Here is an 18,010-nt window from a genome sequence, read left to right on the forward strand (position 1 = left end):
AGGAAAATGGGGGATTAAAGTGACCAAAATCATGGGTAGTAATACTTTGCACAGCCTCATGCAGACATCCATTTTCACGTACGTGTTTTTTCTGTAGTCTGCACAGATATAACATGTACCCATTAACAGATTCGGACACCTGAATGAGGCCTAAAGGTGGTGTCACACATAGCGACGCAGCAGCGATCACGACCAGCGATCTGACCTTATCAGGATCGCTGCTGCGTCGTTACATGGTCGCTGGTGAGCTGTGAAACAGGCAGGTCTCACCAGTGACCAGCCCCCAGCGATGCATGGAAGCGTAATTAAGGTAAATATCGCGTAACCAAGGAAAGCACTTCTCTTGGCTACCCGATATTTACCTTAGTTACTAGCGTCCGCCGCTCTCCCGCTGCCAGTGCCGGCTCCCTGTTCCCTGCACTCCTAACCAGAGTACACATCGGGTTGATTACCCGATGTGTACTCCAGCTACGTGTGCAGGGAGCAGGGAGCCGGCACTGGCAGTGTAAGCGCGGTGGACGCTGGTAACTAAAGTAAATATCGGGTAACCAAGGAAAGGGCTTCTTGGTTACCCGATGTTTACCGTGGTTACAGCTTACCGCATTCTGCTAGATGCCGGCTCCCTGCTCGCTTCAGTTCATCACTCTCTCTCCCTGTCACACACAGCGATGTGTGCTTCACAGCGGGAGAGCAACGAGCAAAAAATGAAGCAGGACATTCAGCAACAACCAGCAACCTCACAGCAGGGGCCAGGTCGTTGCAGGATGTCACACACAGCGACAGCGACGGGACGTCGCTGCTACGTCACAGAAAATGGTGACTTAGCAGCGACGTCATTGTCGCTATGTGTGACACCACCTTAAGGCTAATGGTGCCCACAAACCTAGTCATATATACTGTATTTGATGTATGTCTGCTGAAACTGCAAATTCGCCCATCTAATGTGTATCTGTGCCTCCCAACGCTCCCCCCGATGGCAGTTGCTGGGAGAGATGAGGATCAGGCAGTTGGAGTTGAAGTGCCCAGACATTTTGTCCTAGCACATAACGCCCGAGCTGAGCATGCATCTGTATGGAGGGGTTGGGAAGATGGCCAAACAAGCTAATGTATATGGCAAGCTCAAGACTACAGTCCGGGATAGTGAGGTTTATTTATCTTACGGCTCACATACTGGGCTCTCAAAAATGAAATTCTTGATAAGTATGCCTTTATAGTCTAGTAGGAATTCTGAGTGCCCAGAGGAAACCCATGCAAACACAATGACCTTGTACAAACTCCATGCTGGTATTGTCCTTGGTGGGATTTGAACCCAGGACCCCAGTGTTTCAAAACAAATCTACTTCTATTTTCCTACAAGGGCGTTCACTTTAATTAGTCGTTTCTGATGCAAATCATCTTTTTCTCAGCCAGGGTCATAATGTTTTCCAGACTTTTGGTTGTTCAAGGAGGGCACTTTTAGGCTATGTGCGCACTAGAAAAGTGATTTTTCTTAAGAAAATTTCTTGAGAAACTTCTGTGAGTTGAAGATTACTGCACCTGCTGTAAAAAAACGCACCAAAACCGCGGGAAAAACGCATGCGGTTTTTGCAGCGTTTTTTTCTGCAGGTTGGTCCCTGCGGTTTTTTTATGCTGTAACTGCAATAAATAATATAGATAATAGATAATCGATAGACTGATAATGGATAGAGGGTTAGATAGAGGTATAGATAATAGATGAGAGACCTATACAATGTCCCACCTCCCTGCATAGTCTAAGCTGGCACCCTTTAGTGACTTTTCATGTGGCACTAAAGGGTGCTTAGCCTTGTATTTAGCCAAAAAATAAATAAAAAAACAAAAAACGTGAAAGCCCCCCTATCTTTTGTAGCCAGCTAGGGTAAAGCAGACGGCTGCAGACCACAGCTGGCAGCTTTACCTTGGCTGGTAATCCAAAACAGAGGGCACCCCACGATGTTATTTTACATGAAATAATTTAAAACAAAAAACGAATCACCAGCCAAGGTAAAGCGGACAGCTGTGGTCTGGTATTCAGACTAGGGAGGTCCACTGTTATTGGACACTCCCCAGCCTAAAAATAGCAGGCCATAGCCGCCTCAGAAGTGGCGCATGCATTAGATGTGCCAATCCTGGTGCTTCGCCCCTACTCATCCCGTTGCCCTGGTGCGGTGGCAAACGGGGTAATATATGGGGTTGATGCCAGATGTGTAATGTCACCTGGCATGAAGCCCTGGGGTTAGTGATGTCAGGCGTCTATCAGATACGGAAAAGAAGTGACATGCACATTTTCTCAAGAAATTTTCTCAAGAAATGCTGCAGAAAGAATTTTCTTGAGAATAAAACGCAGTGTGCGCAGAGCTACCGTATTTTTTTTTTTTCTTTTTTTTTTTTCCCTTTTATAGGTTTTGCTGGGAAATGTCTGCAGAAAGGTTACAAACATTACTCAAATTTCTGCAGCAAAACCGCGGGTAAAAACGCAGTGTGCGCACAGGGCCTTACTACAAGAGCAAGACTACTATTCAGATTAAATGTTAACTGCATTTTCAAGTAACTTTTCAGAATAACTGTTCTGGGTTCGTACATAAGAATAACCCGATTTTTTTTTTTTTTGTCTTTTTTTGTCAGATCTTTTATTCTGCATTTTCACTTTTGCATGCTCAATCTCTAATTTGCAATCACTGGTAGCTGATGGGAGGAGCGGAGCTGCAATGATCTCTGCTATACAGAGATGGATTCCTGCTCTTCATTCATTAGTCAGCATGCAGAGGCTAGCTCAGGGATGTCGAGCTCAAAATTAAAAACTTGGACAAAGTTGTGGGCCAATCTAGTCCAACCTATCCATGCAGAATAATGTGCCCCAAATAGTACTCAATATAGAATTACGTGTCCCATAGAGCCGTCCATACAGAATTACGTGCCCCACATAGCCCTCCATACAGAATGTGTCCCATATAGTCCTCCATACAGAAAAATGTGCCCCACATAGCCCTCCAAACAGAATGTGTCCCACATAGCCCAGCATACAGAATGTGCCTCATATAGTTCACCATACGCTGAGTTTTCTGTGCAGAATTTCCCCACTGATTTGCATTAGATGCTGAAAATACGCAAGTGAACCCCCCCCCCTCAAAAAAAAAAGCTTGTTTCCGTAACCTAAACAAATCAAAAACCTGTGTAATCCCCAACTACGGTAAGTGTCAATATTATTAACTTTCAAAAACAAAGCGGCTTTAAAGCGTGACTCACCAGAAATGGAGCATCGAAAGCGCTAGAAGAGTGCATGTTAAAAAAAAAAAAAAAAAAAAAAAAAAAAAAGCTCACACAAATGCAAATAAACGAAGGTGCAGAAATTTTGCCGCATCCAAAACTCCACAAATACTGATCATGCGACTGTAGCCTTAGAAAGCTCACCTTGATATTATTTTTTTTTTTTTTTCTTTTTTCTCTTAAATTTCTCCCTCTGCCTGTTTCTTCTTCCTGCTCATGAGCAGTTTTATGAGTGTATGATGAGGGAGGGGTAGAAGTGTCTGATAAGTGGGGAAGGAAACTGATTACTCAGATAAGATATATTACAACGTTTATTATATTTGTCTGTAATAATTTATGCAACATTTGTTGAAAGTTCAGTTCTGTTTTAATCCCTTGAGCTACAAGTATTTACTGCTGAGAAGAAAACCTCTTAAGGTACCGTCACACTAAGCGACGCTCCAGCGATCTCACCAGCGACCTGACCTCGCAAGGATCGCTGGAGCGTCGCTACACGGGTTGTTGGTGAGCTGTCACACAGGCAGATCTCATCAGCAACCAGTGACCAGCCCCCAGCCAGCAGCGACGCGTGGAAGCATGCTGCGCTTGGTAAATATCGGGTATCCAAGCGCTTGGTTACCCGATATTTACCTGGTTACCAGCGCACACCGCTTAGCGCTGGCTCCCTGCACTCCTAGCCAGAGTACACATCGGGTTAATAAGCAAACCGCTTCGCTTATTTACCCGATGTGTACTCTGGCTACGTGTGCAAGGAGCCGGCACTGTCAGCCTGAGAGTGGCGGACGCTAGTAACTAAGGTAAATATCGGGTAACCAAGCAAAGGGCTTCTTGGTTACTCGATATTTACCTTGGTTACCAGCGTCCGCAGAAGCCGGCTCCTGCTTCCTGCACATTTAGTTGTTGCTCTGTCGCTGTCACACACAGCGATGTGTGCTTCACAGCGGGAGAGCAACAACTAAAAAATGGTCCAGGACATTCAGCAACAACCAGCGACCTCACAGCAGGGGCCAAGTTGTTGCTGGATCGCTGTTGCATCACAAAAAACGTGACTCAGCAGCGATGTTGCTAGCGATGTTGCTTAGGCTACTTTCACACATAAGGTTTTTTCCATCTGGCACAATCCGTAAAAAAACGGGTAAAACGGATCCGGTACCGCATCCGTTTTATCCCCATAGATTTGCATTGTTATCTGATTGTGCCTGATGGCTTTGCGTTGCATCCGGTATTTTCCGGATGCCGCAAAATTAAGTAAAGCGGCTGCCGGAGGCAACGTATCTTGTAACGTTTTTTTTGTCTGGCAAAAAAAACGCATCGCGCCGCGGCGCATTTTTCAATGCATGCCTATGGACGCCGGATGCAGCGCGATGCAGAAAAAAACACATCCGGCCGCCGCATGCGGTTTCTTCCACTGCGCATGCTCAGTAGCGTGCCACAACCGGAAAAACGGACTGGCCGCATGTAAAAACTTGTGCAAAGGATGCGTTTTTTTCGCCGCATCTGTTGCATAGGTTTCACATCCGGATTGAGCCGCACTGCTCAAACCGGATGTGTGAAAGTAGCCTTAGTGAGATGTGGACGTTACACCTATATTTTGGAGTGTAAAGGCCCCGTCACACTAAGCAACATCGCTAGCAACATCGCTGCTAACGAACAACTTTTGTGACGTTGCTAGCGATGTTGCTGTGTGTGACATCCAGCAACAACCTGGCCCCTGCTGTGAGGTCGCTGGTTGTTGCTGAATGTCCTGGGCCATTTTTTAGTTGTTGCTGTCCCGCTGTGAAGCACACATCGCTGTGTGTGACAGCGAGACAGCAACAACTAAATGTGCAGGCAGCAGGAGCCGGCTTCTGCGGAGGCTGGTAACCACAGTAAACATCGGGTAACCAAGAAGCCCTGTCCTTGGTTACCCGATATTTACCTTTTGTTACCAGTCTCCACCGCTCTCACTGTCAGTGCCGGCTCCTGCTCTGTGCACATGTAGCTGCAGGACACATCGGGTTAATTAACCCGATGTGTGCTGTAGCTAGGAGAGCAAGGAGCCAGCGCTAAGCATTGTGCGCTGCTCCCTGCTCTGTGCACATGTAGCTGCAGTACACATCGGGTAATTAACCCGATGTGTGCTGTAACTAGGAGAGCAGGGAGCCAGCGCTCAGTGTGAGCTGCTCCCTGCTCTCTGCACGTGTAGCTGCGTGCGCTGGTAACCAAGGTAAATATCGGGTTGGTTACCCGATATTTACCTTAGTTACCAAGCGCAACATCTTCCACGCGGCGCTGGGGGCAGGTCACTGGTTGCTGGTGAGCTCACCAGCAACTCGTGTAGCGACGCTCCAGCGATCCCTGCCAGGTCAGGTTGCTGGTGGGATCGCTGGAGCGTCGCAGTGTGACATCTCACCAGCAACCTCCTAGCAACTTACCAGCGATCCCTATCGTTGTTGGGATCGCTGGTAAGTTGCTTAGTGTGACTGGACCTTAAGTCTTTATAGCCTTGGCTCTCCCTAGGGTCTGAGTAGTACCATGCATAATGTTTGGAGAAAGAGAATCTCTAACTTATGTGATGACCCTTAGGGGAAACCCATCAGCCGATTTTTGGTGCCTAAACAACAGCATGAATTGGAGACCGGTTCCACATTTATATTTAGCTGTGCAATGCCACAGTATAATAGAGGAAAACATAGTTTAATGTGTGGCGAGCAATGAGCTGACTAGTCCTAGAGGCAGGCCTCCACTGGCTTCCCCCACCTGCTCAGCTAATTGATGGGCTGCAACAGCAGCAATGATTAGAATGGAGAACCAGTGTTTGATTCACGCTGCCGTTGTTCTTGCACCGTGAAGCAGCAGACATGTTCCCTGGGCAGAAGTGTATTGGTTTTGTGTAATGCGCTCGATCTGTCATGATGGCTCCTGGGAGATGGACGTCTTTTCCAAGGTGACAACTTTTAATTTAAATGGCTTTTATTGGGAGTTCCTTGGAGTTTTTGCAGTCAAATCTAACCAAAGCGTTGTCAGAACCTACAACTGTATGAGTTTCAGAACCTATATGCAGTCTTTTACCTTTATTTACATCAGCATGATCTTCTTTACCAGTCACAGGTAGCATCCACAACAATCCTGCGTCACCATGTCAGCGAAAGCGATCTCTGAGCAGACCGGAAAGGAGTTCTTGTATAAATACATCTGTACCACCGCTGCAGTGCAGAACCGTTTCAAGTATGCCCAAGTCGGCTACGACACTGACTGGGACAGACTCGTTCAGGACTATCCATGGCTTCTCACAGAGGTAAGCTTAGCTGTCACTTCCAATAATGGGGAACATCATAAATGTTTTATTTTTCTATTAGTGAACCCACAGCTGAAAGGGAATCTGTCACCAGGTTTTTTTTCCCTCTAATCTGAGAGCAGCATAATATAGGGGCAGAGATCCTGATTCCAGTGATGTCACTTACTGGGCTGCTTAGTGTAGTTTTAATATAATCACTATTTAATTAGCAGTAGATAATCATTAGAGGACTACTTGCCCTGCTGCCAAGGTAGTCCAGATTATTCATGAGCTCTGTATGACTGATAGATCTGCAGCAGAGAAAACAGTGATTTTATCAAAATGACAGCAAACAGCTCAGTGACACATCGCTGGAATCTGGGTCTCTGTCTCTACATTATGCTGCACTCAGATGTGGGAGCAAAAACCTGGTGACAGATTCCCTTTAACAATGCAAAGTGTAAGGGGTACTTCTCACATAGCGAGATCGCTAGCGAGATTGCTGCTGAGTCACGTTTTTTGTGACATAACAGTGACCTCATTAGCGATCTCGCTGTGTGTGACACTGAGCAGCGATCTGGCCCCTGCTGTGAGATCGCTGCTCATTACACACAGTGCTGGTTCATTTTTTGGTCGTTGCTCTCCCTCTGTGAAGCACACATCGCTCTGTTTGACAGCGAGAGAGCAACGATCTGAATGTGCAGGGAGTAGGGAGCCGGCATCTGGCAGCCTGCGGTAAGCTGTAACCAAGGTAAATATTGGGTAACCAAGCGAAGTGCTTTGCTTGGTTACCCGATATTTACCTTGGTTACTAGCATCCGCCGCTCTCAGGCTGCCAGTGCCGGCTCCCTGCACACGTAGCCAGAGTACACATCGGGTAAATAAGCAAAGCGGTTTGCTTATTAACCCGATGTGTACTCTGGCTAAGAGTGCAGGGAGTCGGCGCTAAGCGGTGTGCGCTGGTAACCAAGGTAAATATCGGGTAACCAAAAGCTTGGTTACCCGATATTTGCCTTAGTTACCAAGTGCAGCATCGATTCCACACGTTGCTGGGGGCTGGTCGCTGGTGAGATCTGCCTGATTGACAGCTCACCAGCGATCCTGACCAGGTCAGATCGCTGGTGGGATCGCTGGAGCGTCGCTAAGTGTGACGTTACCCTAAGAGACGCTCTGTAAATTAATGATCCATACATGAAAACCACTGATGATAAAAACTGACACATGGACCGTGCACTGATCCAAAACACTGGTGACAGATATATTTTCACGTAGGTGATTAAATACGGCCTTAATTCAGATCTATGTATACAAGTTATAGAACTATGAAAAGCCTAAAACGCTATTTCACGGTCCTGGCAAAAAAAAATTCTGTGATTTATTAGAACTTTTTCTTATCGGAACAGCATAATCTGCTTCAAAACACGATCTCCCGAGAGCTGAATACTAAAGTCCTTTCAGCTTTCACTTAATGTAGATAAATGACAGCAGAGTGCGGTCATTAAATCTCTGTATCTGTACAGTGTCCATTTGCAATCTGGGCCAGAGCCCAAATCATTGAGCAATATCTAATCATCCGAGTGTTAATCTAGTTAATGCACTGCTGCAGGGAGGCCTGGGAGTCTAGGACTCTTATGACGTACAGTCATTTCTGAATTAATAAGGAAGGTTAGTGTCTTGGTGCTCCCACCCTGCTCTGCTATGCAGTGCGGTGTAATGCGGAGTACAGACCTTTATCCTGACTGTTTATGACCTACTAGAAGGTGGCCCGATTCTACGCATCGGGTATTCTAGAATTTACGTATTGTGTAGTTAATGTATGATTTTTGTTATATATAGATAGATAGATAGATAGATAGATAGATAGATATAGATATATAGATATATAGATTATATATAGATTATATATAGATTATATATAGATAGATATATAGATTATATATAGATAGATATATAGATTATATATAGATAGATATATAGATTATATATAGATAGATATATAGATTATATATAGATAGATATATAGATTATATATAGATAGATATATAGATTATATATAGATAGATAGATATATAGATTATATATAGATAGATGTTGTTGTGTGTAGTTACCAAGTGTTTGTGTAGAGGCTGTACATGTTCTAGGTGTAGCGGGGGTGAGAGCGGTGTTGTTTGTGTGTCGTTATTTGTGGAGCGCTGTGTGTCTGTATCGTTGTGTATGTGTGTTGCGCGGTTTGTGTGGGTGTGTGTGTGTGTGTGTTTTGGGGAGAGGTATGTTTTGTGCAATGTGTGTGTTGTGCGGTATGTGCGTATATTTGTGTGTGCCGCGGTGTTGGGTGTTGTGAGTCTGAGTCTGAGTCTGAGTCTGAGTCTGAGTCTGAGTCTGAGTCTGAGTCTGAGTCTGAGTCTGAGTCTGAGTCTGAGTCTGAGTCTGAGTCTGAGTCTGAGTCTGAGTCGCGGCCAATCCGTGCGGGGGGGTCGGATCCGAGGCGAGGCGAGCGGCCAATCCGTGCGGGGGGGTCGGATCCGAGGCGAGGCGAGCGGCCAATCCGTGCGGGGGGGTCGGATCCGAGGCGAGGCGAGCGGCCAATCCGTGCGGGGGGGCGGGGCCATGGCGAGCCCAGCGGCCAATCAGCTTTGTGTCACCGTAAGGACACTTAGTGTCACCGTAAGGACACAATTTTGGAGCATGACAGACAGACAGACAGACAGACAGACAGACAGAATAAGGCAATTATATATATAGATTGCTGGAGCTTTCCGCTATGTAATATGAATGAGTTTATTACGCGAAACCAGAACTATTGGGTGGGGACCAGGGATGACGAGCGGTTAGTCAGCCACAGTGATGTAAGATTTGGATCAGTAATCTTCAGCACTCCAACTTTCCTCGAGGGTAGCAGCCTGCCAAACCGGTACCTAGGAGGCTGCGGCTGTTGGGAAATGCTGGGAGTCTTAGCTTCAAAGCCACTATAGTGTTTAAGATTCCTGATCCCCCTGGTATACCTGGTTGTCTGTATCTAAAGCTGGTCACACAATATATCTTTGTAATATCGAATGAGTTGGGGTTACCTAGATTCTTATTTTTATTAGATGTGACCCTGAGTACATGCTCTCTCTTTTGCACATGTTGTGCTTTTAATAGGCAACCCAGTGAATAATCATAGCCTTGGGCGCCTTGGCTTCAGAATATTGAAAAACAGTAATCTAGATGTGTTCTAGTACAAGGACCAATTATTTAAAGGGGATTGTCACTACTTTTTTCTATGAATGATCCCATGGTGGTCATAAAACCATTTACCTAGCGGATCCTTGTTTGCTTTCTTCCTCTTCTAGCAAGGGCGTATCGCAGCAATAGTGTTCAAGCCCAAAGTGAGAGCTAGTATACTGATGCCCCCTGCTGGCAGAGTAAGGAGACCAATGGGGTACACTGGAGGCAGTATCAAGATGTATGTGTGTGTTTTTATACATATTTGGACTACAATGGGCTATTAAAAATACTAAAAAGCAGTGGACGAGCGCCTTTACACAAGTTGTAAGGCAGTAAAAAAAGTTATACTTTACAGTTTTTGTTAGGTTAGTGAATATTCTGTAAAAGAAATAATGTCCAGCATTCCTGATACCCTTTTAACCTTTTCCTATCGAGTCCCCCCCCCCCCCCCCCTCCCCCGGGGATGGGGGTGGGGGCATTCCAAAAATTATGATGCGCTATGAATAATCCCATGGGGGTCATGAAACCATATACGCTCTGATACGCTCCTATGTCCCCTGGCAAGGGACATCAATAATACATACTCATTTTACTGTTCTAAGTCCCTTCTTGCGGGCCACTGAATGGAAAGTTCCTTTTCTAAGCATAGCAGGCAGGACTTTGCGCATAGTGCTATTAGGATTTCAATGGGCAGAACAGGAAGTTTTATTGGATAGGAAAAGGTTAATTTAGTTCTGACGTTTCTGTGCAAACATTGAGTATTTGGATGCAAAAATTTGTGTATCTCTTGGGAGGAAAATCGCAACAACACACATCTTTTCAATGCATTTTTGGACACCAATGAATGCTATAGAAATAGATAATTGATAGAGATAGTAGTAATGACAGTCACATATGATTGCATAACCCCTGACAAATAATAAAATGACACCCTGTGGAGTTTATTGGACAGCTATTTATGATACGTACATCAATCATTAACAGTACAAAACAGACTGGTATAGGAAGAGAGAGGACCCTGCCCACGAGGGCTCACAGTCTACATGGGATGGGTGATGGTACAATAGGTGAGGACAGAGCTGGTTGCGCAGTGGTCTAATGAATAAAATGATGTTTGCCTCCCGTAGCAAAGGTAAATCAGACAACTATGGGCTGATATTGTTAGGATAAGAGGGTGGATGGTTATTGGACCCTTCCCAGCCTAAAAATACCAGGCCACAGCTGCCCCAGAAATGCTGCATCACATTAAATGTGCCAATTCCAGCTCCTTGCCTCTGCTCTTCCTGATTGCCCTTGCATTGGTAATGGGGGAAGTTTTTGGGGGTTTGTGAACTGTGCAGTGACAGCTGGCATCAAGCCATAGTGTTAGTAATGGAGAGATGTCTATCAGACATCCCCAATACTAACCCCGTAAGTAATAAGAAAGAAAAACACAACACAAATACTTTATGTAAATGAACACTTCCCTGCGCCCCCATACTTTCCTTTTGTATATATATGTGTGTGTGTGTGTATATATATATATATATATCTATATCCTACCTACAACCCAGGCATTACCACATGCCTTGTTCACTAATTTATTAGAAAGGAAAGTTCCCAGGTTCAGTGTAGTCTAGTGGCTCCCACAATGGATGGTATTGTAATGCATAGGGTAAACAAATCTATAAATATAATATATATGACAAAGGAAAATAAATGGTGTGTGAATAATGGCTCAAAGCTGTGAAAGTATGGGAGTCTCACAAAGGGAGAGCTAAGCCAGTGCAAAGAAATGAGTAGACCGAATAACGACCATACATAACCATTTTTATGAATGGGATGCCCAGGGGCTATTTGACACTAGTATTGAGGCCAAATAGGTTATTATCCATCTCTATATCGTTCACTGTTGTCTAAAAAAGCAGCAAATCCACAATCCTATTTTTATACCTGCGGTTTTGACTCACTTTATTGAAGTCAAAAGCTGAAAAAAATGTTGAAAGAATTGACATACTGCAGATTATTTTCTGCGCCAAATCTGCAAGGCACAAATACACAACATGTGCATGACACTTCAGGAGTCTCATTGACTTTGGCATCAGGATTCCCTTCAGGTTTTGTGACTTTGCACTCAAACGTATTAAAAAAATGCAATAAAAATGCAACGTGTTCAAACAGCCTTAACCGTGTGGCATCATATAAAAGGCATGTGGAGCATAGAATTCCACGTATGCTGTCAACTCAACTTGCTTGTACTGCCTGTGTCCCCTCCTTGACCACATGCATTATAAATACTGCCTCGCTCAATGATCCTCTCTCAATGGTCTTCTGCAGCCACCCACAAAGATGACCACACACTAGACCTCTTCTTCACCCGCCTCTGTTCCCCATCTAACCTCTCTAACTCACCTCTTCCCCTGTGTGACCAGAATCTACCTACATATTTTTTTTTTCCCCCTGTCCTTTCCAAGTACACATTCCCTGCTCCACAAACTTGCACACCCTCTCTGAAATCTCAAACATCTTGATCTGTACTCACTTTGATTCTTTTCTTTTCTTCCTCTTGCATACATACGATCCCTACTTGATGCAGATTATGCTGCTGCGTTCAGTAAAATACCACAATAGCTGCAGCTCTTGAATCAGCAACCCCCCCCCCCTTCCCCCATACACATACCAAAACTCGCAAAATCACCAGGCAGCCCTAGCACATCAGGCTCACTAAAGAACTGAGGCGGGCTTCCAGGGTTGCTGAGTGGAGACTGAAGAGATCTAATTCCAATGAGCACTTCATAAAATACAAACGGTCCCTCACCAATGTCAAGTTCACTTTCACAACTGCAAAACAAACCTACTTCACATGTTTCATATTCTCCCTGTCTCACAACCCTAAACATCTATTCTTTCCTAGAGAGACAATTTGAATAATTCCCAGAGGGGCATGGCAGCTAGAAGTCCCCTTACCACTGACAGCCAGACAGGTTTGTCAGGTCTCCATAAGGAGAATAGTCTTCCCTCGTGGTCTCCAGTTAGCTTTTCATAAGCCAGATCAGTTACCCATATTTTGCACTGACTAGGGGCAATCGCCCCGAAACAGTGTCTGCAAATTGGGATTCTGATCTGGCATATATCCTAAGTCATATGAAAAGGCTTGTTAAAAGGCCACTTTTGACTTTTAGGATTGCTACTTCCAATAGGTGGCGCTAGAGTTTGTCTCCTTTCCTGGAGAGACAATTTAAACATCTATTCAACACTTTCAATTCTTTCCTCTGTCCCCCAGCACCACCTCCCTCTACTCTCATCTCAGCTGAAGACTTAACCTCATTATTCAAGCAGAAGGTTGACCACATCAGAGAAAGCTTTGCCCTACAGTCCCCACAGTCACTCCTCGTAACTACTCAAACTCTTCCTCCAAAACCAGTTTCTCCATGGTAGAGGATAAACTATCCTCTCTACTCTCCAGATCACATCTCACCACCTGTGCACTTGACCTGATCCCATTCCACCTCATCCCCCAACCTCACCAAAGTCTTTATCCCAACCCTAACCCATCTTTTCAACCTATCACTGACAACTGGTGTCTTCCCCCTCCCAAAAGGAACCTGAAGACCTACCTCTTCTGACAAGCTGCATGACCAGCTCTGTCCTCACCTACTGTATCCTCATCCATCCCCTGAAGACTGTGAGCCCTCACAGGCAGGGTCCTCTCTCCTTCTGTGCCAGTCGGTGAATTGTATTTTTCATGAATATTTTATTTGTTTGTACTTGTTTTTATTATGCATATAACATAGTCTGCCTCTTTCTTGGGATGATGCACCGTTTTTGACTCCTTATTTTTAAAGATATCTAAATGGGGCAATATCTTAACATTTTTGCCCTTTTGATTCTTTAGTGTTTATTTTATCCATATTGACTATGAATGTTAATCTTGATTCTTTTAGCCTTTGGTAGTGAAGCCAGACCAACTCATCAAACGTCGTGGAAAGCTTGGACTTGTTGGTGTCAACTTAAACTTGGATCAGGTGAAGAGTTGGTTAAAACCACGGCTGGGACACGAAACCACTGTAAGTATTTGTTTTGTTAGAAGATGTCTTATTGGTGTGAAATGGCAACAGTCGCTTTGCTCCCATTTCACTGTCACGTTCATCTTGTACAACAATTATCATTATTATTAGTCGTTATATTGTAAAAGATAGTCATGTTGTGTAGAGGGCTTATAGGTTACCTACTCCATAGTTTCCCTTCTTATTCCATTTGGTAGTTCTGTATTAAAGCACCACTCGTGTTTGTTGTTTTTTAATTTCACCGCTGGAGTGCTGCCCTCTGGTGATTTGTGACCTGCCGGTTGCTCTAGTGTTTCATGGAGTGTGTTGAAGGTCATAACTCAATGCAAGCCTCGATCTGGCTCTCTTAGAGTTGCATTGAGACCTTGTTATGTAACTTCTGGCTGCCGGACAGTCAGAAGTTACAGGCACAAGATGGCGCTGCAGGACTAGTGTGACGCTGAAAAAGTGTGAGTATGAGACTAGGGGCAGGGGACATAGGCCTAAAGCACCACTCAAGCTGTAAAAAAAAAACCAAACAAACAAATGCTGGAGTGGTGCTTTAAGATATAGATATGGGTTTGTGGCATTGTATTAGACTAGCAAGTGGGCTTTCTTCTTTTCTTCCCTTTTTCTAGAATTTGATTTTTAGGCTTCTTCATTGGCCTTGTCTAGTATTGCAGCTTGGCATAATTCATGGCAATATCTTGAGACGCAAAGCCATACACAGCCCCTAGTTAGGCTTTCTTCTAGTCTCCCATTAAAGCTGTTTCCAGGACTTTGACATTAATGGCCTATTTTGTAAAGAGGATAGCTGGGACTCCGACCCCTCTACCCCCCCTTCCCCCTTCATAACCCTAAGAACTTACCAGCAGATAGTTGGTAACCACTTTCTTGTTCTGGGCAATGATCTCTTCCAGCTCAGAGTAGTCATGGACCGCTCCTGCTGGTGATTTTCCTGCTTACCGTGGAGTCACTTTGACAAAACAGTTCCTTCTCTTTTTCTCTGCATGGTTGACGAGTTGTCACTGCTGAGATCATGTTGATTGACAGCTGACTCCCTTCTTTCTAACGGCAATAGCTGGCTGTCAATCAGTGTCACATCAACAGAGCAGAGTGCTACTAGACGAAGAGCTGCTTTGTCGACGTGAGGTCAGAATCGCTGCCTGAACTGGGAGAGGTCAACACAGGGCAGAACAACCAGGTAGTTGGCAACAACTTGCCGGTAAGCTTAGCCCCTAAGGGAGAAAACAAAGTGAAGTAACGTAATGAAAATGGTGAATATTTGCTTTTTATCACTGGTATATGTGGTCCACCATGTACTTACTGTAACTTGGGTTATAGTTTTGGCTTTCTCATCTGCTGTCAGTTTTTTTTTTTTTTTCTTGTGGCTCTGACCACAGTCTTGTGTAACCTTTTACCTGTATTCCTATGTCTCCGTTTCTTGTAAAGTCTTGCATTTCCTGTATAAGCTGTTTGGTCAGATTTTGCTTTTTGTGTTTATTTTTTTTTTTTTGCTGATCTTGTCTTTGCTTATATTGTCATGTTTTTGCTCTTTAAACCTACACTATTCTATTAGTCATTGTTTAGTATTCTAGTCTGCTTGAGTGACAGCTAACGCTATGTAGCTATATTGGGTGGGTAGATTTCAGGCTTCTTTTCGATCACTCATCTAGTAGATGTTATGTGGGACAAAACTACATCAATATGTCCTTGTATCATAAATCATTTTTGCTTTTGGATTGCTAACAGCCGTACAGTTTTGTGGTGAAAACCACGTAGCCTTTAACAATCGCTTTATAAACCGCTCTGATTTTGAGTGAAACCGCACACCGGCATTTTCGCCCACACCCTAGTCTCTCCTTGTAATCTCACCGTAAGGTACACCTTCAATTCTTGGTCTTTTTTCCTATCTGTGTGCATTAATCCTTAGAATAAATCACATAGCAGCGTCCGTAATATCTGGATCCACTTGTTTTCAGCTGTCAAAATGTCCAATTAGTAGGATGTATCCCGGTGTGTGATTTGGCAGAGGATGCCGCTCTGCTCTTGAAGATTGATTGGCTGCCCGCTGTCAGAGCTCCGGATGATCCAGTATACTTTCCCAAGAAACAAACAAGTGCCTGATTAGAATTCTCCATAGCGAAGACGTAGGGAGGGGGCAAAAACCCAAGTTTAAAGTTTTACTAGGGGAAAAAAACAAAAAACTCTTCTCCTACCACTAGCGAACATTCTAATTTTTTGTTTTCACCCCTGAATAAAGTACTATATGAATCAAAATAACAATACAAACGGTAATAAAAAAAATCCTAAACATTATGATTTGCATTTGATTTCCTTAGGGCATAGTCTCTATCATTAACTGCATAATATGACTTGCTAGAATGTATGCACTAAAAATGTTTTTAAATGATTTTTATTTTATTAAAGGGGTTGCCCATTACTCAGACAATCCTTTCTCAATCACAATGTTTTTCCCCAGTAAATAATGTGTACTCACCTCTGGTGCCGTTCCAGTGGTGTCTGCCCTGCCTCTTCCGGAGATTGCGCAACATAATATGGCGTTTCTGTCCCCTCCTTCAGACATATCAATACAACCAGAGGAAGTGAGAGAGCGGTCACAGCTCTCGCTTCCTCCGGGTGTCTGATTTGTCCAAAGGAGAGGAGAGTGAAGCCACCCACCGCTTATTGTTGTATCATACCATCTCTGCAGCCAATGTCACACAATCCCCAGGAGAGGCAGTGCTGACAATGTTAGAATGGCGCCGCCACCGGAGATAGGTTTAAGTGTTCTTACTTTACTGGAGGAAAGACATTCTGATTGAGAAGGGGTTGTCTGAGTAGTGGATAACCCCTTTTAAATATGTAAAATTGCAAAGTGCAACTTTTTATTAAAAATCCTTCCCTTCTTGAAGGCAGAGAGGATATTTAACACTATAATGTACTGTTTGTGGCCAAGGTTGATAACCACCTCAGATATTGTCAGTTTCCTAGGCAAGGCTTGCATGCTATTTACTTTAGAGCTTGTAGGCCATTCACGCAATCATAAGGGTCAGGGCAGTTTGGGCCAGTAGTTTGGCCATGCTGCCAGCCTAAACTGTTAATCTTCAGGAGTGCTCGTTCTGTGGCCTGGTAGAGAATTGCTGTGGAAGAGAGAGCGCAATAGGGTCTTGCCCGGTAGGGATATGGGATATAAAGGGATCATGATACACTAACCTCTTCAGGTTGTGCAAGTGACAACCCCTATGTAGCACATTCAGTAGTGGTATCAGCTGCAGCCCCGATGTGAACAAGCTACCCCCGCGTGGTGTATATACCCGATTTGTACTTACGTCCTACTACATCCATTCCCTTGCCTGACGAGTGGAAAACCTGAGAGGCGATGTGCTCCTGAATATCAGACTTCCCCTTTAAACATATCTGCTGGTTGTTTACTCTTAATCATGCTAGAATTTGAAAATACAATAAAAGAAAATGTATAATAATTCCCCCCTTCCCCTGTCCTTTGATTTACTGAGAGCACAAAGACCTAAGTCTAGGTCAATTACTGAACTTTAGGAATTTGGGGTTTCCATTATTTGTTAATGTTTTAATAATCCCATTTTTTTTACTTGTCTTTTTTTTCAGATTGCCAAAGCAAAAGGGATTTTAAAAAATTTCCTGATTGAGCCTTTTGTTCCACATAAGCAGGTGCGTACAACTCTCGTCTATTCCACACAGTTTCGTTTAATGGGACATTTAACATGGGGTATGACCTTTTTTTTCTTCTTCTCCAATGTGTGAGATGGGCACAGAAAATGTTAAGTTTAGTGGTCTATAGGGATTAATGGTTTCACAAGCGAACTTTAAAGGGTTATAAAACTTACTAATGTAGTTGAGTTACCCAAACATCAGGTAGCTGCTCCTTCCCAGATTTCAGCAGCTTCACTTTTGGTCCTGTGTTGCGTACAGGACAGTGTTTCTTCCAGAAAAGAAAATTGACAAGCACCTTATAGTAAAATGTGTTTACTTTGTCGCCCTGAGACCAGAGTTGTGTGAAGGCAGTGGATTAATTTCAGTAGCTAAGACAGCCCCCTTCTCTGTCTATGCATTGGCCATGATAAAGGGGTGAATGGAGGGGAGAGGAGAGGCTTTCCTATTGAAATAAGACCGCAAGCCTCATTCACACTCTTTTGTGGGTCTGCATAGACTCCATAAATACTAACTAGTGGGGGTACATTTTACCAGCTTTTTATATTACAGTGCATAATTGTTGGTC

At 44.1% G+C, this 18,010-nt stretch overlaps 1 protein-coding gene across 2 annotated transcripts in view; it reads left to right on the plus strand.

Moving 5' to 3' along the window:
- Window positions 1-18,010, plus strand: part of ACLY (ATP citrate lyase) — a 128,652-nt gene that overhangs the window by 20,879 nt on the left and 89,763 nt on the right. For both annotated transcript variants that reach the window (XM_075350027.1, XM_075350028.1), the window contains exons 2-4: window positions 6,349-6,541; window positions 13,651-13,773; window positions 17,380-17,442. In XM_075350027.1, coding sequence (XP_075206142.1) covers window positions 6,383-6,541; window positions 13,651-13,773; window positions 17,380-17,442 — 345 coding nt within the window. In that variant the 5' untranslated portion in view covers window positions 6,349-6,382. The remainder of the gene's footprint in view (window positions 1-6,348; window positions 6,542-13,650; window positions 13,774-17,379; window positions 17,443-18,010) is intronic.

Source organism: Anomaloglossus baeobatrachus, chromosome 5 (assembly GCF_048569485.1).
Source record: "Anomaloglossus baeobatrachus isolate aAnoBae1 chromosome 5, aAnoBae1.hap1, whole genome shotgun sequence".
NCBI classification, from domain to species: Eukaryota; Metazoa; Chordata; class Amphibia; order Anura; family Aromobatidae; genus Anomaloglossus; species Anomaloglossus baeobatrachus.